The sequence below is a fragment of the Marmota flaviventris genome, chromosome 4 (assembly GCF_047511675.1).
Source record: "Marmota flaviventris isolate mMarFla1 chromosome 4, mMarFla1.hap1, whole genome shotgun sequence".
Lineage (NCBI taxonomy): Eukaryota > Metazoa > Chordata > Mammalia > Rodentia > Sciuridae > Marmota > Marmota flaviventris.
The window spans coordinates 46,473,449-46,501,059 of NC_092501.1; the positions used below are offsets into that span (position 1 = coordinate 46,473,449).

The 27,611-nt window shown below is 49.5% G+C and overlaps 1 protein-coding gene across 1 annotated transcript in view; it reads left to right on the plus strand.

Annotated features, from left to right (window-relative positions):
• The window catches only part of Dlg5 (discs large MAGUK scaffold protein 5), a 103,958-nt gene that overhangs the window by 42,780 nt on the left and 33,567 nt on the right, over positions 1-27,611 (plus strand). The window contains exons 2-8 of the mRNA XM_027931377.3: positions 763-831; positions 4,108-4,270; positions 6,117-6,260; positions 6,938-7,121; positions 20,515-20,774; positions 21,859-22,171; positions 26,318-26,502. Of these exons, the coding sequence (XP_027787178.2) occupies positions 763-831; positions 4,108-4,270; positions 6,117-6,260; positions 6,938-7,121; positions 20,515-20,774; positions 21,859-22,171; positions 26,318-26,502 (1,318 nt within the window). The remainder of the gene's footprint in view (positions 1-762; positions 832-4,107; positions 4,271-6,116; positions 6,261-6,937; positions 7,122-20,514; positions 20,775-21,858; positions 22,172-26,317; positions 26,503-27,611) is intronic.

The following is a 27,611-nucleotide window of genomic DNA, read 5'->3' on the forward strand; positions in this document are numbered from 1 at the left end:
GGCCGGCTCAGAAACCGAGCTAATCCAGAGGTTTTTCCTAATGCCAGTCAGGTCATATCGGGTTTTGAAAATACTGGAATTGAAACCAAACCACCTGGAATGAACAACAGCAAAACAAAAAACTACCCAAAGCATGCACTGCTCTTTGGCTCTCTGATAGTGTAATTGCTCATAATGTTTTGAGTGATTTCTTTTTTTGTTTCTGGTGCTAGAGATTTGACCCAGGCCTCAGGCATGCTAAGTGCATGCTCTGCCACTGAGCTGCGCTGCCAGTGAGCAACTTTTATTAAGAGGCCGACACTGACTAAATCAGGACTGAGCTTACATGCAGTGAGGACATACGAGCAGGACAGTCAGGGAAAGAGTAGAGTTGGCTGGTGCTGAGTGCATGCCGCTGCCCTCTGCACGGAAGCCAGCCATGTTGACAAAGCTCTGGAGGAAAGCCCACAACCCACTGTGGCTAGTGTGCTCCCCTGACTAAGTTTTCCCCCAGGTGTCCCAACAAGAGGACTCCAGTTTCCCCTGCCCATCAGTTTCTGGAGCAGACACATGGGGGGTAAGGTGAGGCAGAAGGCTGGCTGGAAGCCCCCCAGTCCAGCTCCTGCCAGCCGTACCTCTGCCCTCAACTGCAGGTCCACAGGCCCTGGATTGGCGCTGGCTCCTGGCCTCACGTTGACTGATGGTGGGCTTCTCTGCCAGTGCTTGGGGAATGGACAAGTGGCCCCTTGGAGTCGTAACAAATGGTCTCCCTTCTGTCCCTAGGCTCCACCTACAGTGTCCTGTCCATCATGCCCTCGGACTCAGAGAGCAGCAGCTCCCTCAGCAGTGTGGGTGAGTACCTCTGCCCATGCCCTCCTTCCTGCATGATGGCAGGTGGGTCAGGGCTCTGCGTGTGAACGGGACAGCCCTGAAGGGTTCCTGGCAGGGGAAGCTGGCAGACCATTCGTGGGATCATCTGTGTTGATGCTGTTCACATTCTCTCTTGGCAGCAAAAATCCAGCCCTGGTTCTAAGAGGGGTGGGCATGGGGATGTTTTGCCTTTTCATTTTGATGGGGCATCTGCTTTCTCCATGAGCCTGTCCTCACCTGTCACACACTTCAAAGGCCTCATAGTACTTTCGTGACCACTCTCTGTGAGACTGACCCTTTTGGGGGCTTCCCTCTGTAAGAAGGGCAGAGTGCCCCGAGGACAGGAACAGCCAATCCATGCTTAACTGGATATTTCCCTGAGCCTGGGTTCCTGAAGTCTGCAAAGTGAGGCCGGCCCTCCTTCAGTTCTCTAGGGACGTACCAGCAGGAAGGTTGTAAGGCACCCACAGCCTTGCAGCACCTCAGGCCCGTTCCCTGTGCTGAGCCCTGGGATGGTCTCTGGTGTCCCCTCTGTGATGGATGGGTACATTTGTAGCGCTGAGTCCTGAGGTTTTGGGCTGGAAGGGCTCACAGAGGTCATTTGGTGCAGGTGTTTTACTTTCCCACTCTAGGGAGGTGGGAAAACTAACCCCGGGGGGAGTCTCATGCCTGAGATTCCAGAACTGGCCAGGGATGATGTCCCATTGTCAATGCACATCCTGAACTTCTCTCCTGGGCCTGGGGTGGACGTGTGATCGAGGGCAGATGTGGTCCCTTGGCTCCTGGATCTTGGGGGGGGGGCAGTGACTATTGGGGTACAGGAGGTGAGTGTGCTGAGAGGGGCCGACAGGTACCAGCATCAGTCTGGTCTGCAAGAGTTCGCCAGGGCTGACATAAGAAAGCACCCCAGACCAGGTGTTTCAACAACAGGAACGCCGCTGTCTCACAGTTCTGGGGAACAGAAGTCTAGGATCAAAGTGTTGGCAGGTCATCTCTCTGAAGGTGCTGGGAAGCATCTGTTCCAGACCCTTCCCCAGCTCCTGGTGGTTTGCCCTTGGTCCTCAGCGTGTTGACTTTGGATGCATTGTCCTCATCTGTGTGTGTGTGTGTGTGTATATGTGTGTGTGTGTGTTTGCACGTGTGCGTGTGTGTCTGTCTGCACATATTCCCTTCTAATAAGGACACTTGCCCTATTGGTTTAGGGGCTCACCTAGCTCCAATGTGACCTCATTTAAACTTGTTTATCTGTAAAAGACCCTATTTCCAAATAACGTTCCCCTTCACATTTGCTGGATTAGTGCTTACATATCTTTTGGTGGGCTCGGGGATTGTGGCTCAGTGGTAGAGCGCTTGCTTACCATGTTGAGGCACTGGGTTTGATTTTCAGTACCACATATTAAAAAAAAAAAAGGTCCATCAACAACTAACAATATATAAAAAAAGCTTTTGGGGACCATAATTTAACCCATAACCATCTGTCTAGGGCTCAGGGAGGACTCTGTGGGGACCAGAACCCAGAGCTCCCCACAGTCTCGCACCGCAGGCTGACCATCCTTCAAGATGTTGGTGCACGTGGTTAGGGAGGTAGGGAGGTGCGGGGTGTAGCATGTGGAGTCCCAGTCTCTCCTCTTGTCCTGGCTAATTGGGAGCATTTGTCAACTATCTAACCTAGCTGGGCCTCATTTCTTCACCTGTAAGGTGGGGAGCTTGCTATGGCTCCATCTGTGGGGTGGTTGCAGTGGTTGAATTAATGCCTGAGATGTCCTCTTTGGCTGCTGCTGTGTGGGTGGGCATGACTGTGAGCTCTGGAACCGGCTTTTCTGGGTGCTCCTCTGGTATTTTCAGCCCACAGTCTTGGGCTGGTAGATCCTCCGTGGGTAATTTCCCCTTGAGATTGATGAGCAGGTAAGTGGTAGGCATGCCCAGAAGGGACATCAGGTGTGTCCAGAGGAAGCCTCACCTGTCGGAGTCAGGGACTCTGAAGCAGGAGATTCAGAGCCCTTGCCAGCCCCACCTCCAGAGCTGCTGGGAGCAGGAGTGAGACCAGTCTCGCGGGAGAAAGGGGAGGGAAGGCTTCAGAAGCTGTGAGTAGAGCCGCTTCGAGGAGCAGAGCTACTCCTGGGAAACTCTGGCCCCCAGCCCACTTCCTGAGAACACTCTGACCCTGAGGCTGGCCTGCAGCACGGGAATCCTGGCTGTTGTGGTGGTGGCTTTGAAGTAAAGAGCACTCGGGGGTCCTAGACCAGATGGCCGACACTACCACCTGAAACCCCGGCTGGCGCCAGGTGCAGGGCTTGAGGCGCCTGTGCTGTTGGATTCCCTGGCACTCCTTGAAGGAGCAAGCCCTGGCTCTTGTCCGGGGGGACGCTTGGTTTGCACAAGTTGTCATCCTCCAAGGATCGGCAGGAGGGGGTGAGTAGGACAGTATGGAGGGGCGAAGCTGTGCGGCCTTCCCTCTGCACGTGCTGGGGTGAGTTGGCCTCCCTGATCCCATGAGAGGGCTGCTGTGAGCTCATCTGACCTCCCGAGGTCTCCGAGGGTTAGACGAGGCACCAGGTGGAGGTACCCACCGTGCTGACCATAAAGCGCCATGGATCCATCTTTTCCAGGACATCTGAGGAGTTGTTTTTTTTTCTAGAGATGGATTTGACTTTGTCAGAGGTGGTGATGATGTCTGTCCTTAGTAGGCATGAGGGTCTGGGGACAGGCAGTGAGGGCATGGTGCGGGCTGGGCAGCATCACATCTAGCTCGGCCATGAGCCAGCAGCCCCCTCCAAGCCGGCGCTCCAAGACTGGTGAGGGCAGGTCCAGCAGAGGTGGGGGACTGCTGGGAAGCTGAGCCAAGTGTTCTGCTGCAGTGGGGAGGACAGGGACGTGGCCTTGGGGCAGCTGCCCGGCTCCTTGGGAGCTTTGCTGGGTTCCAAGTGTGTCTTCCTCCTCAGGTCTTTGTTCAGGGCTCAGAGATGTGTGTCCTGCCCTTTGTGCCTTGCCCAGGGCTGGGGGATAGCTAGCATTTCTAGATCAGGCAGAGCCACAGAGGTTCCTCCTGGAGGTGTCAAAGCTGGCTGGGGAGAGGGTGGGTGTCCCCAGCCAAGGCCAGGCAGCTTGGCCTCAGCTGTCTGTGCTTGGTGTTCTCTCCTGTGAAGGGGGACGCTCAGGAGCCAGCCCGTGGGGCTGTGAGTAGCCATGACCTCAGAAGAGTGCCAGCACCTCCTGAGTACTGTCCAAGTGCAAGTTCACTCGTGTAACTGCCCACAGGCACCACTGGGAAGGCGCCGTCCCCGCCACCCCTCCTCACCGACCGGCAGGCGAATGAGAAGGTGGAGAACCTGTCCATTCAGCTGCGGCTGATGACCCGCGAGAGGAATGAGCTGCGCAAACGCCTGGCCTTTGCGACCCACGGGACGACCTTTGATAAGAGGTATTAATTGCGCCTGCCCAGCCTCACGGGCAGGGGTTAGGGTGCTGACGTCAGTGCTGTCCCCTCTCGCACTTACCCTTAGCTCTCAGGGTCCAGGCTGCAAGGCCAGGGTGTCCAAACCCCACATCCCTAAGTGCTCCCCAGAGGCAGAACCTGGAGGCTATGGCAGGGGAGGGGGCAGACAGGCTTGTCCTGCTTCCTCCAGATAAAAAACAGGCTGTGGCCTGAGTCACACAGCTTAGAGATGGAGAAGGCGGTGTGTGGTGTGTCCCCATCAGGCATTTGGAGTGGAGTGCTTATCTGAGAGGTGGGCTGTGTGTGTGTGTGTGTGTGTGTGTGTGTACACGTACCTGCTCTGTCTCCTAGAAGACCCCAGCCTGCCTTGTTGCTGAATGGAATATTCTTTGGTTTGTGAATATATTAACTGTTCTCTGCCACCTGTGTCTTAGGAAGGGTTCAGTCCACTTATTTTGAAGGAGATCTTAGCTTTTTGGGTTGGGATTCAGAGGTACATACTAGAGCCGCTGAGTGGGACACAGAGAGTCTATGTACCTGCATGATCCAGGAGGACTTCCTGATGGAGGAGGGACGGAGAGCCATTTATCCTTTAGCTCCCATGCTGGTGGGCGTCTTAGGGCAGAGAATTGGTGTGAACAGTTTGATTTAACTTCTTCCTATTACGAAAGGGTCTGTGCTTCTGGTATATGTTAGGGCTGCAAAGCCTGATTTTTTTTTTTTTTTTTTAATGTTTATTTTTAGTTGTAGTTGGACACAATAACTTTATTTATTTTTACGTGGTTTTGAGGATCGAACCCAGGGCCTTACACATGCTAGGTGAGTGCTCTACTGCGGAGCCACAACCCCAGATCCGCAAAGCCTGATTCTTGAAGTGGTTTTTAGGAGGATATGCTCCTTAGTCAGATGGCACAAAGACAAGATGAGAGAAAACGTGGACATCCTAACCCGAGTGGGTACACTGTGGCCCCAAGGCCAAATGCAGTCCCTTGTTTCACAAATAAACACAGCCATGCTCATTTATTTACATATTGTCCACAACTGCTTTTGTGCTAGAAGGGTACTCTGTAGCCCACAAAGCACAAAGAATTCGCTATCTGGCCCTTTTTGAAAAACGGTTGCTGATTTCTCTCTAGGGAAGGGATTCTCAAAACTTAAGCATGCACAGAATTTCCCTGGAGGGCTGGTTAAAGCACACTATGCTAGTTAACCTTCCCTCTCTCTGGAGCATGTGATTCTGGAGGTCTGTGACTGGGTCTGAGAATTTGCATTTCTGACAAGTTCCCGGGTGATACCAGAGCTGTAAATCTGGGAGGCCCATTTTGAGAACCAGTGTTCTTGGTCAATGTTCTCAACCTTGATTGCACGTTGGAACCCCCAGGGGGAATTTAAAAAGAAATTTGGGCCAGGGTGTATGTCTCCATGGTATAGCACTTGCCTGGCATGTGTGAGGCTCTGGGTTCAACTCCTAGCATTGGGGGAAGAAAAAATTCCGACGTCTGGGTCCCACCTCCAGAGATGCTGACGTAACAGGTTTTGTCATTGTTGTTTTGATCTGTACCCAAGATTGAGAATCACTGTTCTGAAGACAGGAGAAACTTCATCACAGGTTGCTGGTAGACCCAGACTCCCAGAACCTCCCAGAAAGCAAGGCAGCCACTTCTTGGCTCTCCAAGAGAGAGAGGTTCAGGCAGTCAAGGCTACTCTCTTCTGCTGGTCTGGGGAGCTGGGTTAGCTGAGTTTAACAAGCACTAGGGAGTTGGGGGGCGCTGACCCCAGGTCAATGTGACTCTTGGGGCCTGTGTTCACGGGCTGTTTACTTTGGGGCCAGGCCCTACCACAGACTGAATCCTGACTACGAGAGGCTGAAGATCCAGTGTGTGCGGGCCATGTCGGACCTGCAGAGTCTCCAGAACCAGCACACCAATGCCTTGAAGAGGTGCGAGGAGGTGGCCAAGGAGACCGACTTCTACCAGTAAGTGTGCCCGCGCGGCAGGGCCTGGCACCCGCAGAACAGCTGCTTTCTGCCCTTCTTTATCTCTGGACCTGTGCCAGGGGCTCTGGTTGTATTCCTGCCTCTGCAAGAGGAATTGTGCCTTTGGGTTTCCATTTTCCTAAGGGTAGAGGGAGAATGTTAACCCTTTCCGTCATCTGCTGCCAGCTGCAGAGCCATGTGAACGTGAGGCGGGGGGTCGGGCAGATCTCTGGGACTCTGTCCAGGGGCCTTCCTGCACCTTGTACCTGTGGGACAGGCATCTCTCCTTGGGTCTTCTGGCCCCCTCGTAGGGATTTGCCTTCTGATGTTTTCTGAGGTCCCAGTACCTGTAGGAACCAGGTCTGTGCCAGGTGGGGACTTGTGTCCTTTCCCTGTGATACATGAGCCCGTTTTCATGCCAGGTTTTAAAAAAGTGGTTTGAGTCTTTTTGGAATTTGGATGTTCACAGGCTTTGGCCCAGGGTTCCTCCCACCGTCTTATCATTCAAGAGTAATTTGCCAACTTTCTGGCCTGTGTCTTGAGTGCTGCTGGCCCTGCTGCCGGGGGCTCCTGTCTGAGATCTTTACTGGGGACTTGGGTGCTGGAGGGACTGGCAATGCCTGGAGATGGGGTGCTAGAGTCTGGTTGGGACTCACTGTGTGTGGGTGGGGGTTCAGCACACTCCACAGCCGGCTCCTGAGTGACCAGACTCAGCTGAAGGATGATGTGGACATGCTGAGGCGGGAGAACGGGCAGCTGCTGCGGGAGCGGAACCTACTGCAGCAGTCCTGGGAAGACATGAAGCGGCTTCATGAGGAGGACCAGAAGGAGATCGGAGACCTCCGGGCGCAGCAGCAGCAGGTAGGGCTGGGCGGCTGGGGGCAGACTGAGTCAGCCATCCCCCTGTCCTCCCACCTACCCACCCACCCATTCGTCTAGTTTTTCATTCGTATGATCATTCAGCAAATACTTCTGGGATGTCTGCCGTGTGGGAGACTCCGGGATGTTGGTGAACACTTGGCCCTCGTTCTCCCGGAAGCTGCAGCCCAGGAGGGAGACCAGTGTTAACCACACATATTGCATAGCGTTGTGAATGTTGCAGGGGCTACCAAGGAGGGTGGGCAGTTTGGAATGCCACACAAGGGGGCAGGTAGCAGAGGCATTTGACTGAGTTCGAGGTTTGGGAATCTGTAGCTTATTTCCTAGTGCGGATTTTGTCAGATTATAGATGCAAAGAAGTTTGGAAATGTTAGAGCCCTGTGCAAGTGAGCAGTGGAGCAGTCCTCACTTTGGCTTTTGGGTGGGAGTGTGGTCTCTTGCTCTTGATGCTCCCTGCATTCCTAGATGGTCTTTTCTTTGGCCTCGGCCAGCTTGTGGTTCACATGGACAGAGGTATGAGCAGTGGCCGAGTCAGAGCACTGGCTTCTGTGAGTGACATAGGCCGAGTTCTTCCCTCCTGTGGCTTGCAATCTAGAATAGCTCCACTGCTCAGGGACATGGAAAGGGCTTGTACTGGCTCTGTCTGAGGATGGTGGGGGACTTGGTATTGGGAGAAATTTCCAAGGAGAGATGGTTCCTCTAAGCACTGTGGTAATCTAACCAAGGAGAGAATGACTCCCCAGCAGAGAGCATTTCTGGGAGTCTTGGGTAAGCTGGTGTAACAACCAAAACTTTTCTGTTCATTTAGCATAATGTTACCTTTTTGCTTTCTTTTCATTTACAATTAAGAATTTTTAAATGCAAAACTGCTATAAAGTTGTAGACAATTTGGAAGTCTAATACGGGGTTCCCCTCACTGCCTTATCATTCAAGAGTAATTTGCCAACTTTCTGCCTCATCACACCCAGATGCACTCCTGTATTTCTTAAAACAAGGATATTCTCCCATACCACAGAAATGCAAACATTAATGTTGACGCACGATTGCCATCCAGTTTGTCAGACCCCATGGAGCTTTGCCAGTCTCAAGAGTGTCTTTTAAAGGAAAAGGATCCAGTTAGAATAAAGCATTGCCCATAGCTGTCACATCTCTTTGCTCTCCTTCCATTCAGAACAGTTTCTCAGACCTTTCTAGACTTTCATGACCTTGATGCTATTAAAGGTTATAGGCTGGTTATTTTGTAGGATGCCCCTCAACTTGGATCTGTCTGATCCTCGCGATTTGATTCAGTCTCTGCCTTTTTAATGGGAATACCCAAGAGACGATGATGTGGGCTTCTCATTGCATTCTCTTGATGGGGACTTAGTTTTTTTAGACCTGCCACTGATGTCGTTCTCTTTGATTAAGTTGGCATCTCTTCCAGGCTTCTCCACGGCAGAGGGCTTTCTTTTGTTCTTCCTTCCCTTCCTCCCTTCTTTCTAGCGTCTCTGTTTCCTTCGACATGGACCTCAGTATATTTCACTTAGTGGATTATAATCCATTGTGGCTAGGGGTAGCTTCTAAAAGCTGCTTCTCAGGCTGGGGTTGTAGTTCAGGGGTAGGGCGCTTGCTTAGCATGTGCGAGATCCTAGGTTTGATCCCCAGCATGCTATTCATGCACACACACACACACACTTAAAATTTAAATTAAATAAACAAATAAAAAGAAAAGCTTGCTTTTCCATTCTTTCAATATGCCCCCTCGTTCTTTTAGTACTTTCTTGCTCTGTGCAAAAGAGGTATTCCAGGCTCATTTTATAGTTTCCTTGCCCTGGACCCTGGTACCAGTCATTTATTTCTCCAGGGAGTTCTTATTCCTTTTAATGGAGAATAGTATTAGGAAGCAAGATGTGAGAGCTGGGGATGCTTGTAGCTATTGGAGTATCACTGCTGCAGACCCTTACAGAGGACAGAGGTAGGGAAGAACCAAGTTCTCACACAGTTCACATCTATATTTCTGTGTCTAGATATGTATTTTTGAGAACTAGGAGTCAGACACAGTGGTTGCTTCCCTGAAATCCCAGCAATTCAAGAGGTTGAGGCAGGAGGCTCACAAATTGCCTGTGCAAGTTAGTGAGACCCTGTCTCCAAAAAGGGCCGAGGTTGTAGCTGAGCTGCAGAACACTCCTCGTTCAATCCCAGTACCAAAACAACAACAAAAACATGAGTTCATACCGACACTTCCACTTTTGTCATCCATGTTCTTTCTAGTTTTCTTCCTTTCAGTTTTGTAACTCCCCGTTAAAACAACACTGGGAAACCTGATTCCTATTATTCTTTGTGTGTGTGCGCGTGCGTGCTTGTGTGCTTGTGCATGCGTGCTTGGAGATTGAACCCAAGGGCACTTAACCACTGAGCCACATCCCCAGCCCTTTTTATTTTTTATTTTGAGACAGGGTATTGCTAAATTGCTTAGAGCCTTGCTGAGTTGCTGAGGCTGGCCTTGAACCTTGTGATCCTCCTGTCTTAGCCTCCCGAGCCCCTGGGATTACAGGCATGTGCCACCATGCCTGGCTGGTTCCTATTATTCTTTTGTAACTTTTTTGTTTGTTTGTTATAGATGGACACAATATCTTTATTTTGTTTATTTATTTTTATATGGTGCTGAGGATTGAACCCAGCGCCTCACAAGTGCAAGGCAAGCACTCTGGCACTGAGCCACAACCCTAGCCCGTGGTTCCTATTATTCTTCATCTATTTACTTACATGATCAGTCCCCCTTTATGAACCCACCACCCATCCCCTCTGCAGTCTTCCCCATACCAATTTCTTCTTGCCCTTCATAGGTCCTCATACCCCACACTTTCCTCCCACCAGTACATGACTCAACAAGAACCCCCCACCCCAGCCCCTGATAGCAGGCATCCTTCCCTCACCCTCCTTGCTTCCTGTCTCACTATTGGCTTTAAGGTTAAATCATTCAGAAAGAAAAAAGGACATGGTTTTCTTTTCATTTTTATTTTTTCAATTTTTGCAAGATTAATATGTATTTTGCAACAAAAAACAAAACAGTCAGTACAGAAATTTAAAAAATAAGTAGGCTTCCTTAGTCTCATTTTGCAGAAATCACTATGGTGAGTGTACTGCCAGGGTGAAGTTGAGATTTTTATCTGTACCTTAGAGCCCTTTTGTATCTTATTAATTTATTTCACAAAATGAATCATATAGTACATTTTGTTGCTAACATTTTTTTTTTTTTTGCTTGATACATCATGTTTGTCATTTTGTCTTAGTACAGATTCTATTTCATTGTTTTGCAAAGCACTGAGTTACATAAAAGCACTGTAACTGATTTAACCATTCACCTATTGGCTGACCCTTGGGCTATTTCAGGATTTTCCATTATGAATTCTATTCTATTGAAAAATTTGCTTCCATCATTTATTTTCTTTCTCTGGTATTTACTGAGGTTGTTGGTGGTGTACTCAGAGCAGAATCAGTTAGGGACACGAGAGAGATGTACTTGGAGCTGTTGGTAATCTTTTTCATGAGTTCTGGATTGAGGGAATTGGTTATGTTGGTCCAGCCTAGAACCTGGGCGGGGATATCTACCTGTAAGCCTGCCTTTGGAAGTCTTGGTCATGGAAAAAACATTCCTGAAGGGGAAATAAATGTAGGCTAGGGCAGCAGGAGTCCACCCTGGGGCCAAGAGCCATGCAGATCCTGGGAGACTCCACTGCCTCCACCTGTGGTGTGGCCTCAGAGAGGGGACTGCAGGATAACACCGTCTTCCCTGTCCGTTTAGGGTTCAGGAGGTGTGTGAAGGGTGCTTTTGGAGCATTGCTGTAAGAATGAAATGAGATAGACACGAAGGAGAGAGCCTGCTCCAGTTCTAGTCTGTACCACCTGAATCCCCACCCTCCTCAGGAGACCTCCCTCCTGGATGTCCACAGAGCTTCCCAAGACTTTCAGGGGTTTTTTTAGAGGCAAAAAACATTCACCTTCAAAGAAATTCTTTTGAGTGTTCTGAGGCAAATGAAGAGGGAGTTAGTTACAGTGGTGAATCAAGGTGCCCAAGGGACCGAACAGCCAGCTGAAGACTCAGGGTCTTCCCTGCCTGGGTGGTGACTGCCCACCAGAGAGGTGGGTGGCCCTTCCTTGTCTTCACCTGTACCCTGCTCTGTTCCCTCACCTACTGCCTGCTGGTTTTCTTTACCCTCTCTTCCAGTATAAACTTGGCTCAGTTAACCTTTGCCTTGGGGCTTAGTTTGGATTCACTCTTGAGAGATTCATAATTGCAAATGTGTTTGTGGCTCTTAATCCAGGGGAAGTTCCGCGGCCATGCTAGGATATGTGAGAGTGGGGCTTTCTCAGTGCAGCAGAACTGGTCTCGTGTGATGTCTGGAGACAGAATGATACCACATATCCTAACTGGCACCGCGTGCCTGTGCATTCAACACTCAACAGGTTGCCCTCGTTATTGTTATTATTCTGGACTTGCCTAGTCTGGATTAAAATCTGCCTCATTGAGAATGTGGAGAAGCTGGAACCTTTGTACATTACTGGCAGGAATGTCAAATGGTATAGTCACTGTGAAAATGGTGTAGCAATTCCTCAAAAAAACAAGTTACCACATGATCCATTCCTAAGTGTATGCCCAAGAGAACTGAACATATAGTCTACACAGAAACCAGGATGTTTGTAAAGCAGCCCCAAAGTGGAAACAACCCAAATGGCCACCCACTTATGAATGAATAAGTAAAATGTGGTATATCTCCTCAATGGAATATTATTTAGCATAAAAATAATATATGTGATAATGTGGGTGAACCTTGAAAACATGCCAAATGTTATTAATGTTATTCTGTTACTGAAACCAATATCTGAGATAATCAGCTCATTTGGAGGCAAGGTTTATTTTTGCTCAGGAGGTTTTGGTCCATAGTTGCTTGGCCCTATTGCTTTTGGGCTTGTGGCAAAGCAGTACATTGTGGTGGGAGCACATGGTAAAAGACATGGCTCATGCCACGGCAGCCAGGAAGCAGAGAGGGAGGAGGGGCTGGGTTCCTAATGTCCCCTTGAGGTCATGTCCCCATGACCTTACATCCTCCTCTCAGGCCCCACTTTCCAATGGTTCCACCACCTCTCAGTGGCACCACAGCCTGGAGACCAACCCTTTTAATAACAAATGGGCCTTTGGGGGACATTTCAGATCCAAACGACAGTAGCAATAAAAGGAAACAGTCCCAAAGTACCACGTGTTGTGATTTCAGGCATACGGGACGTCCAGCACAGGGAAGTCCTTAGAGGTGGGAGATTTGTGATTGTCTTGGGACGGGATGGGGGAGGAGGATGGGGAGTGAATGCCAATGGGACGGGTTTCTTTGGGGATGGTGGAAATGCTCTGGAATTAGTGGAAACCTTGAAGATTCATATCCCTGGGCACATAGGATGGCTGCTGAGTTGTACCCCTAAAAAAGAGAGAAAGTGTGATAATGTAAAAGACAAAGAAGGCTGAGAGTAGTTGCCACCTTCTCTTTAAAAAGAATGTTTTCTTTAATTTTTGTTTCCCATTCTCTTGCTTCCTAAGCACCAATATGCTTTTTTTTTTTAAACCAGGGATTAAACCCAGGTATGCTTAAACACTAAGCCACATCCCCAGCCCTATTTTATATTTTATCAGAAACGGTCTCATGGAGGCTGACTTTGAACTCGGGATCCTCCTCCTTGGGATCAACCTCCTGAGTTGCTGGGATTATAGGTGTGCGCCACCGCACCCGCCTTCAACACGCTTTTTACATATATTCAGAGTGCAGTCATCCCTTCCCCATCCCTCTCCTCTCTTCCCCTTTCATATTCACCCAACAACTGTTGTGGGAGGGTTTTTCTCCCCACCCTGCATTCCATTTCCTGCAATCCTTTCGTTTCCTATAACGGTGGCCCTTGGTGGCAGGGTGTGCGTGGGTAGGTCTCTGGATGAGTCCTGGTTGTTGAGTTCCTCCATGTCAGCCAGATTGATGATCTTCAGCAAGTGCCACCTGCAGGCCCCACTAGGAGAGGAGGCTTGGGAGGGAGGGATGGGGTTTTGAGCTGTCAGGCTCTCGAGTAGGTGCCTAGCTTTGGAGTTACCAGGTGGAGGGTAGGCCAGTGGCAGAGGAAGCAGGGGACAGAGATGGCCTCAGCTTGCTCCCCACTGGGCCTGAGGGCAAAGGTTGGCCTCCCTGGACAAGGCTGGTTTTGTTGCCTGGTTCCTCCTACGCCTTGTAAACTTGAAGAGGCCCTTGCAGGGTAAATGGTGCTATTTGACTTGCATGTTTGCTTGAGGGATTTGTGGGGCCTCCTAGTCCTCTGCATGATTTATCTCAGAGGAAATGAGGCAGCCCTGGGCCAGGGCCTGGGCCTGGGCCCCTCTCCCACTTGAGAGCAGCAGATAGGTGCTTTGTTCTGTGTGTGTATGTGCGAGGGGAGGGGCCTGTTCATCTGTTAGAATGCGCCATCTTGGATTCTTCCAGGCTTCCTCAGGCATGCCCAGGAGATCCTGGGTGGAGGGTGACAGGCCCTGGCTGGCGAAGCAAAGTGGAGGAGGATTTTGTATCATTCTTTCTTTACTAAAATGATGCATATTCTTTGGTTAGAAAAGAAAAAGAAAAAAAAAAAAACCTTCAAACAATAATAAAGGTACTTCCCGCACCTCAGTCTTACTCTAGAAATGACCAACCTCTACGTGAACCCCTTTGGAAATATCCTTGTGGACACTAGTTTTTTGTTTGTTTTTGTTGTTTGTTGTTTTTTCGTGTTTTAACACATATATAAAGTTTTATTTCCTGAAAATTGCCTTTAATTTTTTTTTTGTTTTAACCTTATAATGTATCATGGATTTTCTTAAATTTTTTGTGACATTGAACATCCAACAGGGCATTTCTGTTTCGTTGTCAGTAATGTCTGACATTACTGTTCTGCGTTGTGTATGGAGCATTTTGATTGTCAAGGCTTTTTCCTTATTACAAACAGTTTTTAAGAGGTCACATATACTTGTTTTTTTTTTTTTTTTTTTTTAATTGGGGATCAAATCGAGGTCTCTCACGTGTTAGACAACTGCTTTACCACTGAGCTACACCTTCAGCCCTTTTTATTTTTTGAGACAAGGTCTTGTTAAGTTGCCTAGGCTGGCTTCAACTCGCAATCCTCCTATCTTGATCTCCCACTCAGCTGGATTACAGGTCACACATACGTCTATCTTTATGCTCTTTAGTATTTATGTTTTCAATATGATTCTTAGTAATTCTAAAATTACTGGGTTCAAGGCAATGCACATTTTCCTTTTCATAGGTCCTGCTGATTTATTTGGGAAACTTAAAAGGTCTCAAGAGTTTGCTCTCTCTTCCTCCTTTCTCTACCTTTAAAATGTATTTTTTTTTTTTTTTTTTTTTTGCTGGGTGTGGTGGCCCACATCTGTAATCCCAGAGACTTGGAAGGCTAAGGCAAGAAGATTGCAAGTTTAAGGTCAGCTTCAGCCACTTGATGAGACCTTCAGAAAAATTAAGAAAATCCATGATACATTATGAGGTTAAAACAAAAAATTTTAAAGGCAACTTTCAGGAAAACACGAAAAAACACAAACAACAAAATAAAAATAGAATAAAAACAAAAAGGGCTGGGGGAGTAGTAACTCAGTGGTAGAAAGTCCCCAAGTTCAATCCTCAGTACTGCAAATAAATAAAAATAAAAGGTCTGGAGATGTAGCTCCATGGTAAAGCACCTAAAAGTTTGGCACCAAAATAAATAAATAGACAAACAAATAAGCTAAAGCCAGACAGGGTTGTGCATGCCTGTAATCCCATCAGCTCAGGAGGCTGAGGCAGGAGGATCACAAATTCAAAGCCAGCCTCAGCAACTTAGCAAGGCCCTAGGCAATTCAGTGAGACCCTGTCTCAAAAAATAAAAAAAGGGCTGGAGATGTAGCTCAATGGTAAGCACCCCCCCAGGTTCAATCCTTGTACCAAAAATAAAAAATAAATAGGCTAAAAAATAAAATGTTCTTTTCTCTTTCCTAATTAATTCACGAAAGTTGACTTTCCTTTTCAAGTATCCCAGGTGTTCTCTTCCATCATCTCTAGCTAGGGAGCTAGACATTTGACCGGAGCTGTGTGTGCATCTGTGCATGTGCATGCCTGTGTGTGGGCACGGGTGTGGAACTGTTTACTGAGAACATAAAGAAAAAAGATGAAAAGGAAAAACTGTAGACTAATTGGATTGTTTTTCACTTCTTCTGAGTCAACTGTGGCCACAATCTCCCATGTTTCTTCCGAGGCCGTGTAGGACAGCCCAGGCATGATTCTGAGCTCTGCTTGTAAGAGAAGTTGAGGAACGTTTGGGGGGAGGCAGTGTCTGTGAGCCTCCTTGAATGTCTGGCTGCTGTGCTGTGGGAGGGATGAGTCTCTGACTCCTGGGCGGCAGTGAGAGTCGGAGGTAGAGGGGCTCAGAGAGGTGGAATTCCCCTCTGAGTACGCAGGATGTCCTCATGCAGAGTTTACACCTGTGTGGCGCATTGAGGTTGGAGGTGATGGTGGTGGAAACAGGCCAGGGCCTGATGGCTCCCTGGAGGTCTCTTCTGACCCTAGGATCCCTCCACATTGCTAGGTTAACTATCAGAAAGGATTCCTGGTTCTGCTCTGGGATTTCCCTGACCTGCCTGTCTCACTAGGAATTTGTGGCACATCCTGGCTGCCCTGAATTGTCTCTGGATTGTCATGAGCTCCTCAAGGGGAGGGCATTTGGGGAACCATTTTCCTGCCCTGGTTAGAGACTCCATGGCCTACTCTGTCCTGGGAAAGTTGGCTCCTGCTGAGCTCAGAAGGAGGCCTCTGCTCTGCCTCCTGTCAAGGCCACCTTAAAAATTAGTTTCTTACTAAAGCTTGGTACAACTGTAGGAAGGCATCGGGCTGTCCACCCAAGACTGCCACCTGGTGGGACACTCCGACAATGGCAGCAGGTTCTTTGTTCTGCAGTAAACCAGACCCCCTCCCAGCCAGTGAGGGTCCTTACCTGGCTTAGGGGCTGTGTAGAGTGTAAAGCATCTGAAGTTGGTTTTTAGCCGGCATTTTTGAGGTATTGTTCACAAATAAGGGCAACCCCTTGTAGAGGCCGACCTTTTCAGACGTGAATGGGAGTTCTTGGTGATTGACAGATGTCTGGAGAGCTCTCCCTCCACCCTGAGTGACTTAGGTAGCCCCTGTTTTCTCAACTCTAGGTAGAGGGCACTGTCGGGTGAGGCCCTTGGTGTCCTCCAGATCACACTATCTGCACCAGGACAGATTCCGGGCACTTTGTCTGGTGCTTTGGGCCCAGTTCTCGTTGCTCAGGTGATTGATGGAAAAGGATAATGATATATCTTCATCTCACACCACACCCAGAAATATATTCCAAGTAGTTTAAAGATTTAAATGGGAAAAATAAAACTTGACTACCTTTTAGAAATAACACTGGAGAATCCCTTTATGACTTCAAGGTAGGAAGAATTTGTTAAACGACCAACACACAAAACTAATAGATCTTGGCATATTAAAATGTGTAACTGGGGCACAACAAAAGACCCTGCCAGCCAACTTAAGACATATATTGGAGACATTTGTATTACAGATAAATAGGAAAGGGTTAGTGCCTGGAATTTGAAAATAGCTCCAGAGACAGGAGAGGGAGAGAAAGGTCAAGAGAGGGAGGGAACGAAGCCAGGAGTCAAAGGATAGGAACATATAATTCATAGGAAAGATGCATAATCCATAAACATAAAGAAAGTTGCTCCAAGTCCAAGCTATGAGTTTTAAAATGAGAGCATGTTTTTGTTTATGAGATTGGCAGTACTTTAAAAAACCTCACCATTTGACAGTAGCCAAGAGTGGCAGGACAAACCAAGTGTCTATTGGGGAATGAATGGGTAAACAAAATGTGGTGTTTCAGGATGTACAGTGAAATATTTTTGAGGAAGAAGAAGGCGGTCCAACCCATATTCCAACGTGGGTGAGCCTTGAGGACATTACGCTGCATGAAATAAGCCAGCCGCAAAAAGACAAAATACTGTCTGATCCCACAGATGGGAGGCATCTGAAGTGGTCAGCTTCACAGAGAAAAAGTGGAGTGGTGGTTGTCTGGGGCTGGGAAGGGGGACCATGGAGTTGTTTAATGGGTACTGAGTTTCAGTTTTGCAAGATGGGAAAAGTCCTGGAGATTGGTTGCACAACAGAGTGAATGTACGTAAAACTGCTGAACTGCACGCTTAGAAATGCTTCACATGGGCAAGAGGGTCAGTTTTATGTTGTTGTGTTTTGCCACCAATAACATAAAAAGAAAAAAAATCTGAATGTACTGTACCTTGGCAAGGGTGTGCTGGTGTCAGTCACTCTCAGAGCTTCTCCCACAGCTGGTGGGGGTGTAAATTGGCATAGCCAGAGCAATTTGGTGCTGTCCAGTAAGTGTGGAAAATCCATATCCCAAGACTTAGCCACTCTGCTCCTAGAGAAAAGGAGATGTGTGTGCAACCCTGTTTTTTGGGGGTACTAGGCATTGAACTCAGGGGCACTTGACCACTGAGCCCCATCCCTAGCCCTATCTTGTATTAATTCAGAGACACGGTCTCACTGAGTTGCTTAGTGCCTCACTTTTGCTGAGGTTGGCTTTGAACTCAGAATCCTCCTGCCTCAGTCTCCTGAGCTACTGGGATTACAAGTGTTCGCCACTGTGCCCAGCCTAAGGACAGTATTATTAATATTAGCAAATATGTGGAGACAGTGTGACCATCTCTGGATCAGAAGGAGGAGTGTGACATATTCACACAATGAAGTGCTACTTGCATCTACTTGACTGAATCTCAAAATCAGCAGTGAATAAAAAGCACCTGGGGGGCTGGGGATATAGTTCAGTTGGTAGAGTGCTTGCCTCGCATGCACAAGGCCCTGGGTTCAATCCCCAGCACCAAAAAAAAAAAAAAAAAAAAAAAAAAAGAAAGAAAGAAATCATGCAAAAAAATCACCTCCAGTGGCATGAAACCACGGAGAGGCTCCTGCCTTGGTGGTAGTGTCGCATTGTGCACGAAGGTGGTCAGCAATAGGCTGGGGGAGGGAGCGAGTCCTTCTGGTGGGGATGGGATAAATGGGAAACTAGGCAAGAGAGGTGTGCTGGGAGCTTTAGCAACCTCTGTAATGGTCTACTTCTCTGTAAACAGTTTGGGGCGCAGTATGATATTAAGATTAAACAGTTGGGTATATAACATTTGTTACATTATTAGCTATCCTCTTCTCTATGTGTGGAAGATTTTTTTTTTTTTCTCTAAAGGAAGATGTTAGAGGACATCTAAGTGTGGGGCTCAGCACCTGGTTTTCCATCCGTGTCTTGGGGTGTATTCCTCTTTTGCCACAGGGAAACTTTTTAATAGAACAATGGAGGTCTTAACTGCTGAGGAACCTACTTGCCACTTTTTAAAAAAAATTTATTTTTTAGTTGTATTTGGACACAATACTTTATTTATTTCCTTTTTTGTAGTGCTGAGTCTTGAACCCAGGGCCTTGCATGTGCTAGGCAAGCGCTCTACCGCAGAGCCACAACCCCAGCCCCTCATCAGCCACTTTTTAAAATGAGTTTTGTATTTCGGCAACCTCGTAAGACTTCCTTTGAAGGGAAGAGTTCTACTTAAAAAATAAATAAAGACAAGCAATGCACAAGAATGAACCGGTGCCTGAACCGGACTTCGCCTCTGACCGGCTGCGGTCCTGGGGTCTGATCCTAGGTCTTAGGGGAGCGAGCTCCTTCCCTATCTCGGTGATTCTGATTTTTAAATCACATGCGCTTTTCTGTTTCGAGGTACTTGTGTTTTTGAGGCCGACTCTGCCTCTGAAGGAATATTCCATGCTCTCTGGTCCCGGTTCTCTGGGCTGCAAAGATCTTGTGATAACTCAGCCCACGCACAGTGAGCCAGGTGATCCCAGGCTGCTGAGCTGCAGGCACTAAGCAAGCCTTTCCGGTTCTCTCCTGTCATTTGAGAAATAAGGAAACTGAAACCCTCAAGTTGGTGACTCACCAAGGGCTCAGGTCCCCTGAGGATTTCAGCAGAAGTCGGCAGGCCCCCCTCACAGCTTTTTAACTCATCTCCCCCTGCTCTTGAATAGCATCCCGAGTGAACTTTAGCTTCTGTAATTCAGAGTAGGGTGCTTCAAAATTCTCCATGGCTTCCTGTTTCTTTCAGGCCATGATCCTCATTGTGGGCTCTTTTCCAAGGCTCTGTGAACTGGGTGGCTACAGCTATACTACCTATTCCTTTTTGCTGTTCTTAGCACACATTTGCTGGTTCTGCCCCAGGGCCTTTGTATCTACTCTCCCAGCTGCCAGGTGTGCTCTTGGCCGCTCTTCATTTTGTATCCAGACAGATGTCACCCTTTTAGAGAGGCATCCCTAGACCTTAGCCTTCCACTCTGCTGCTCAGTCTCTTCAGCCTGTTATCCTATTTTATTTTTATTTTATTTGATGTCCCTTCTCATGCTCTGAGGTCAATTGATTTGATCTGTGTGCCTGTATCCTCCTATTAGGATCAAAGGTCCATGGAGCACAGTCTCTTTCCACCCTGCCTGGTGTCACCAGCACTTAGAACAATACTAGACACTTTAGGTGTTGTTTTCAGGAGTCCCCAGCACCACCTCTGGATTCTGCAATGTGCTGGGAGAACTCACAAGGTCCAGTGTGTAATCGTGGTGGTAAAAATTCACAACCGTGGGACGTAAAGCCAAATCAGCAAAGGGAGGAAGAGCTACGTGGGGCAAAGTCCGGAGGCAGCCAGGTGCAGGTTTCCAAGAGTCCTCCCCAGGGCAGTCACACTGGACACACCCGACCCCTCCAGCACAGAGTCGTGACAGCCCACGTCCAATGGGGCTTCTGGGGCCATCTGCTGGACACCTAGTGCCTGGGCTTTTCACTGGGAGCTGGTCACCAGGATGCCCACTGCCTAGCATGTACCAAGATTCTAGACTCCCAGAGAAAGTAGCACAAGCCACACAGCTTGTGTAGTCTGGGCACCACGGGCCACTCTTATCACGTAGGGGACGATTTATATCAGCGTTGAGAGATGCTGCTGGTGTGGGTTCCCGGACGCACCCAGCAAGTAGTCAGCCTTGCTGTGAGCCTGTCCAAGGCGGAGCGTCTCCGGCTCTGCCACGTTAACTTTTCTCTGCATGACAATAAATATTTGAGAATGAGCAAATCTGGATGAATCAGCCCAGTGCGACTGCAGGGCACGTAGGACCAGACACCTCGGGGACTCCCGGAGGCCCGTCCCACGCCTTGTCACCAGGGAGGAGGTCTGTCCTGTCCACCCCGCCCCCCGCCTCTTGTGAGCATAACTCCCTGTGGCCAGGTACTGAAGCACAACGGGTCATCAGAGATCCTCAACAAGCTGTACGACACGGCCATGGACAAGCTGGAGGGGGTCAAGAAGGACTACGACGCCCTGCGGAAACGGTACAGCGAGAAGGTTGCCATCCACAACTCAGACCTGAGCCGCCTGGAGCAGCTGGGCGAGGAGAACCAGCGCCTGCTGAAGCAGACGGAAATGCTGACCCAGCAGAGGGACACGGCCATCCAGCTGCAGCACCAGTGCGCCCTGTCCCTGAGGAGGTAGGACCCCGGCAGAGGGCGGTAGGGAGGAGAGCGGCCTAAGAGCCAGATGCGTCTTCTCTGCCAGACTCCCAGCCGCAGCCGGGGGAAGGCGGCGCAGGCTGTAGTGCTTGTCAATCAACAGGTATTTCTGTCTGGGAAACTTTTTTTGACACTTAATGTGTCTCGGGAGTTGTATCTTCTTTCTCCCATCTGAGCAACCCATTGTGTTCTGAGCATTCTGTCTCTTAGGTCTCCCCACAACCCTCTCCTCCTGTCAGTTTTCAGGGCACCGTGTCTCCTACAATTTTCATTTTTTATTAAGGAATATCATCTTCAGAGATGTGATCCCCTCCCTCTGACGGTATTGCTTTAAGTGCACTCCTGTAGAACTCGAGCTCTCGGGAGCATTTCTTGAAAGGTGTTCTCTGGGTATAAATAGGTTGGGGAATTGCTGGATTGAGCCCAGATGGATTTCCTTGCTGCAGGACTTGCCAGAGCTTTGATTTGTCCCAGAGAGGACCAAGATGTAGAGGCCATCAGGGAACCCACATAGGTGGTTTGTGATGGAGCCCCTTGCAGGATTACTGTTCTCTAAGAACACATTTTGGGACATGCTACTCTAGAGCAGCAACTCTGACTCTCAGGTTGCCTGTCCGTGTGGAAGGTGCAACCTGGCCTAGGCGGACCGAGCTAACCTCGTGACCTTGGTCCCTTGCTCACAGTGCCAGGCCATACCATCCCTGTCTGTAAAATGAGGAGGTTGCAGCAAATCATCATTAAGGCTTTTCTGTGTCCTCTGTTGAGATTCTGACATTGTTTTTTTTTCAAAATAAAGTGGTTTGACGTAGAAGGAATACGCAGTTATTTCTAGTAGAGCAGGGGGTGCGTTGTCCTCAGTTCAACTTCTGGCATTTGTAAAAATTCCAGGCCCACAGCACTGGTGCTCTGTGACCATTCTCCCTTGGGGTGCAGAGAATGACCTCACCCCAAACTTCATGCTTGACTGTTCAGCACAGTGGAGCTGGCGGGAGGTAGAAGAGCAGCCAGACAGCTGACCGGGCAGGCGCCGCCCCTCCCACATCCCGCTGCCTTCCTCCCCCAGGTTCGAGGCCATTCACCATGAGCTGAACAAGGCCACGGCCCAGAACAAGGACCTGCAGTGGGAGATGGAGCTGCTCCAGTCAGAGCTGACGGAGCTGAGGACCACGCAGGTCAAAACCGCGAAGGAGTCCGAGAAGTACAAGGAGGAGCGGGATGCAGTGTACAGCGAGTATAAGCTCATCATGAGCGAGCGTGACCAGGTCATCTCTGAGCTGGACAAGCTGCAGACCGAGGTGGAGCTGGCCGAGTCCAAGCTCAAGAGCAGCACATCTGAGAAGAAGGCGGCCAGCGAGGAGATGGAGGCTCTGCGGCAGGTAGGCTATGCCTCAGCAAGAGGCGGGGCTGCACAGTGCTCCTGGGGCTGGCTGGACAGGCTTCTGAATGACAGCAGAGAGTTCTCACTGGAGGCCTAAGTGCTGGCAGGTCACTGCTGGGCTCAGGCTCAGTGTTCAGCTCTAGTGGGATACGGCAGGGTGGGTCCAATGGGAAGGGAGGGCCAACCACAGTCCTAGATATCCTGGGAGAAATCAGATGACACTCCAGGTGCTGTCACATCCAAAGCCACCCTTTAAGCTCAGATCAGTTTTGTGCTGAAAGTCTCAGACTTGCTCATTATGAAGCAAATCCCAAGTCCAAGTTCCTTTTTTTTTTTTTTTAAATGTAGTTGGATACAATCCTTTTGTTTATTTAGTTTTATGTGGTGCTGAGGATCGAACCCAGGGCCCCGCATGTGCTAGGTGAGTGTTCTACTGCTGAGCCACAACCCCAGCCTCCAAGTCCAAGTTCTTAGAACCATAGATCTGTTGGCCTCATGGGTCAGAGGAACATCCTTTGGGCACTTCTTCTTCTTTTTTTAGTTCTGGATGGACCTTTATTTTATTCCTTTATTTGTATACAGTGTTGAGAATCAAACCCAGGGCCTCACACATGCAAAGTACGTGCTCTCCAACTGAGCCACAGCCCAGCCCTCCTCTGGGCACTTCTGACCAACACTGCTCTTCACAAGGTTGCCCCAGGCCCCTGCTGAGATGTGCTAATAGGCTGAGCCTGGCCCCCTTCTAAAGCCCCCTGGGGGTGGTTCCTCTGGGGTTGGGGGACTGGAGTGTTCAGTGGCACTGAGACTAGGTCACTCAACTCATCTCTGAGTGATATCTATGGATTCTTCACAATCTTCCTACCGGGCCACCTCTATCCCCACTGACACCTTAGCACTGACGCTTCTCCCCTGAGCACCCCTACTCTGCTGGGGTGAGGACAGCATGGGAGATTCTCTTTGCATTGTGTGGGTCAGTGTGGCTCGGAGTGATCTGGCCTGGTTATAACAGATCGTGCCCTGCCACTGCCCCCTGGTCTTCATTACTGTCCTGTTTAGGACCAGGGTGAATGCTGTGACACTGTTTTACGAATGGGCCAAATAACAGCAGTTTCATACAAGGGGACTGAGACCTGTGCAGACCATTAAGGTGAGAGCCAATGTGAAGAGGAGTATTTTCTTGTATTTATTATTTATTGATTTTTGTGCTGGGGATGGAAGCCAGGGCCTTGTGCATGCTAGGCCAGCGCTCTACCACGGAGCCACACTCTCAGCCCCTACTTTGATGAAATTTTTGTAAAGAACATTATGAGAAGGAATTTATTATTATTATTAATACACCAGAGCTCAGTAAGTGTCCAAGGTGAGGGCTCCTTTTCACATCCTTGTGTCTGAGCACTTAATCTTGAGTGAAATGTTGATATCAGATTAGAAAAAGAAAATGGAGCAGAAGAAAACTCTGAAAAGACCTAGTCAGTCACCAGACTAGAAGGTCACAGAAGGTTGTTTATACACAACCTGTGATAGGACACAGAGCCCACGTGGATGGGTTTTTGAGATCATAGGAGTGACCTGTGAAGGCCGTGGACATGTAGGAACATGGGGAAGTAGAGCACCCAACCCCCCTCCCCCAGCACTCAGGTGTGCCCTTCAGCCCAGCGCCTGCCCTGCACAGGGGGTGTTGGCTGGGCCTCAAGCCTGCCTGTCAGCTGAGACAGGAACCCTTTCCAGGCATTGTTCCGAGTCAGCGGGCAGGAGGTGACCAGAACCCCCTCCCCCACCCCGAGGCTTCCAGAGCTGAAAACCCCAGCGCCCTCTCCCGCTGCTGCTGTGGTTCCATGTATAGTACTGCTCCCTGCCACCCAGGGGAGGCCAGGTCTGTGGCCCTGGCCATCCCAGCTTGGGGTCAGACCCCACCCTCCTCAGGAGCCCAGCTGGTCTAGCTCTCGTGTTGCAGGAGGTCTTGATTCTGCCCAGCCAGGGAGTGGTGCTTTCTGGAGCTTTTCTCCACTCTGTCCCCCTCTCTCTGTGCCTCCCTCTTCGTTGTTCATGACCTGAGAGGCCTCTGTTCTGTCCAGTGCCCAGGGCGGGTATATCCTCAGGGGCTACTGTCATTACAAGGTCGCTCTCCCTGCCATCAGCTGGCCTGGTCTAGTGAAGGCCATTGCTTTTAGGAGGATGGAGGAAGAAGTTCCCCCAGGTTCTAATTACCCCCAAGCCCCACTATTAGAACATTGCCACATAGAAGGCCAGCACAGCCACTCTGGCTCACAGTGGCTTTTCTGTCCCTGTAGCCCTCCTAATGCAGTTGCATATCCACCCACAAGTCCAGTTTGAGGAGCTGAGTTTGGCTGTGGAGGCTGAGCAGTGTGATGAGTTTCAGACTCTTGGGCAGAGGGCTCTGACAGCAGGGGCTGCCAGAATAGAAGCCAGCTGCCCCACCTGGGAGCCGTCTGTTGAAAGCCACCACACCTGCATCCCATCTTCTCTCTGGGACCTTGGAGTGGGCTCTGCCATCTCTTCTCCAAGTGCACCGAAGCCAGGCAGGAAGAAGTCATAGGCAGTGTGTATGAGGACTGAGGTCTGATGTGGGGGGCACAGAGTGGACTGAAAGTCCACTCTCCACTGTGGTGGGACCTGGGGCAGGTCATCACCAGGATCCTGGGCTTCGTCATTAGCACCATCAAGGAATCGGGCAAAGATTACTCCAGTCTCGTCCTCCAAATTCCTCTGTCCTTTTAAAGATATCTCATTATTCCCCACCCCCACTCTAAAACTCTTAAGGAAACTGGGGGGAATTTGTTTTGGAGAAAAACAGTGCCAAGGAGCCCATGGAGAGGAGTGTGTGGGGGGGAGAGGGCAGGAGCACGCTCCATTCCCCAGCGTGGGCTTTTCTGTGTGTTTCCACCTCTGTCTCTGGGTTGAGATTATCATCCAGCGCAAAATGGAAAAGCCTTTCAGAAAACCAAATATTAACATGTTTCATATTTAAAACCACGCATGCGTATATTACCCAACATTCAACACAATGTAGATTTTTTAAAAAATGTGATCATTAAATGTATTATTTATTATAACAAATTATTGATAGAATTAGTACAAATAGTCTTTAATTTTTTCAAGGTTATTTTTATGCTCGATGCAGCATAAAAATAGGGGAAAACCGAAACTAAAATAATTAGCATCGATCTTGGGCAACAGGAGTTTGGAGCAAAGCATGCCACCGTGTCACTCTTGGGTTACAAAACACTTTTTGTCCAAATTTCCCCCTGGTTCCTGCTGACTGTACTTGAGCAACGAAGGTTAGTTATGAGCCTATTCTAGGCTTATGACCGGTTTCCATGGTCTCCTTCCCCACTGAGCCTCCTGGTGAGAACTAACCTTAGCAACTTAGACCCTGTCTCAAAATAAAATGAAAAAGTAGAGATGTAGTTGTGGTAGAATGCCTCTGGGTTCCATCCCAAGTACTGCAAAAAGACAAAAGAAAACCCAAAAACTTTGACGCATAGTATTCACAAGCAAAAATTCTGGAGTATTTTCATTTTTTATAAAAACTCAGTGTGCGCATTATAGACACTAGTACTGCAGACATGGGGGGCAGGTGGGAGGAGAAGTTATGACCAACCCTTGGCCCCTTCACTGCCTCACATCATCACCTTTTGTCCCCAAAGCTCCCTTTTTCTAAGTTTATTTTTTAATTGGTACATCATAGTTAGACATAAAAGCGGAATTCATTGTGACATTCACACATGGCACACTTTTGAAATCTTGATGGCTCTTCAGTGCTTTGCAGTGGCCTGTTAGATATAAACCACGGAAGTGGCAGGACGAGCTCTGGCAAAGCACTCATGGAGACATTCCACCCAGGCTGACGAGGCCATAGCTGGGTAGGGCCTAGGGTTCAGGTGCAGGCTGGTGTGGGACTGTGAGAGTCTGGGTTGACCCTCGCCTAGTGCCACTTGTGGTCTGACCATGTCTGTCAGTGTGCCGTGTAGAGGTCCCGTGTAGGAGGGGGTGTGTTGGACTTAGTGTTCCCTCCATGCAGCTCTCTAGAGGAGCAGCCCCACCCCCCTGCACTGTGAGGAGGGGGCTTCCACTCCAGGAGTCTCAGCAGCACTGCCCCCCCATACCTGTCTCTTGCCCCCAGATCAAAGACACGGTGACAATGGATGCTGGGAGGGCCAACAAGGAGGTGGAGATCCTTCGAAAGCAGTGCAAGGCTCTGTGCCAGGAGCTGAAGGAAGCCCTGCAGGAGGCCGATGTGGCCAAGTGCCGCCGGGACTGGGCCTTCCAGGAGCGGGACAAGATTGTGGCGGAGCGCGACAGCATCCGGTATGGGTACCTTGGGCCAGGCGTGAGCTTACGTTTCCCCAGGTCACTCTAAGGTCTGTTGGGAGGGTCAGAATTGGACACTGTATGTCCAAGTAGGGTGGCCGGGACCTGGGCTCCTCCCTCTCACCCCTGGCTGACATTCAGACCTCACGTCTTGGCTTTGGAGTTTTGCATTGTGTCTCTCCTTGTTTAACTTCACCCCGGACATCCTGAGTGTGTGCTGTGTCCAGGTGAGACCCCTGAGAAGTGTTCCCCGGCACAGGGCCGGCCACTTTGAGGGCTTCTCATGACAGTAGCACATTGGGAAATGCATTCTTTCAGCATATTTACTAGGTGCCAACTGTGTGCAGGATTGTAGATCCCTTGAGCATAAAGACCTTGAGAGAGGCTCCCAGGTGCATATGATGTTCATGACATGTTGAGCAGCTTGGATGGGGGGCAGCGGGGGATGCATGGATGTGATGTCTGGGGCCTCAGCCAGGGCTGTCCTCGGGCACACGGGGCACTTGGGGTATGAGGAGCTCTCTTGAGAAAGTATGGCATCCAGGCTAGAACTTGGAGCTTGAATGGGGCTTCTCCAGGTGATGAGGAGGTCGGCATTGGGAAGAGAGGTCATTGGGGGGTTTCTGGAAGATCCCCTGAGGCTGTTTGGGTGGAGACCTATGGCCCTGGGGGCTGGTCAGAGGCCCCACCAGTGGAGAGGAGCGAGGTGCTCTCCGGGGCATGGAGGGAGTACTGAGGCTTAGTGGGGCTTCCTTCCTGTCTGCTCCTTTTCTGACCTGAGCTGCATGTTTCTCCAGCGTACAGTTCTGAACTGGGCTCTGATCAAAACAGGGAAGGTTTGACTCTGTGGAGAGGTGGGGACCAGCCCCCCCTGGACACATCCAGTTCTGGAGATGGCAAAGAGCACAGCCATCTTCTGCTCCCTGATGGGTCATGTGTCCCCACCTCCCTGGATGGCTGACACGGGCTGTGGTCCCCTTTTGCAGAGTCCCACTGAGCTCACACGTTGCACCTAGGCAAAGCTCAGGGTGGCCGAGATGTGTGGGGATCAGGTTCTGTCTGAGTGGGCTCCCAGCCTAGGTGCAGGGTTGGGGTGTGTCTAGAAA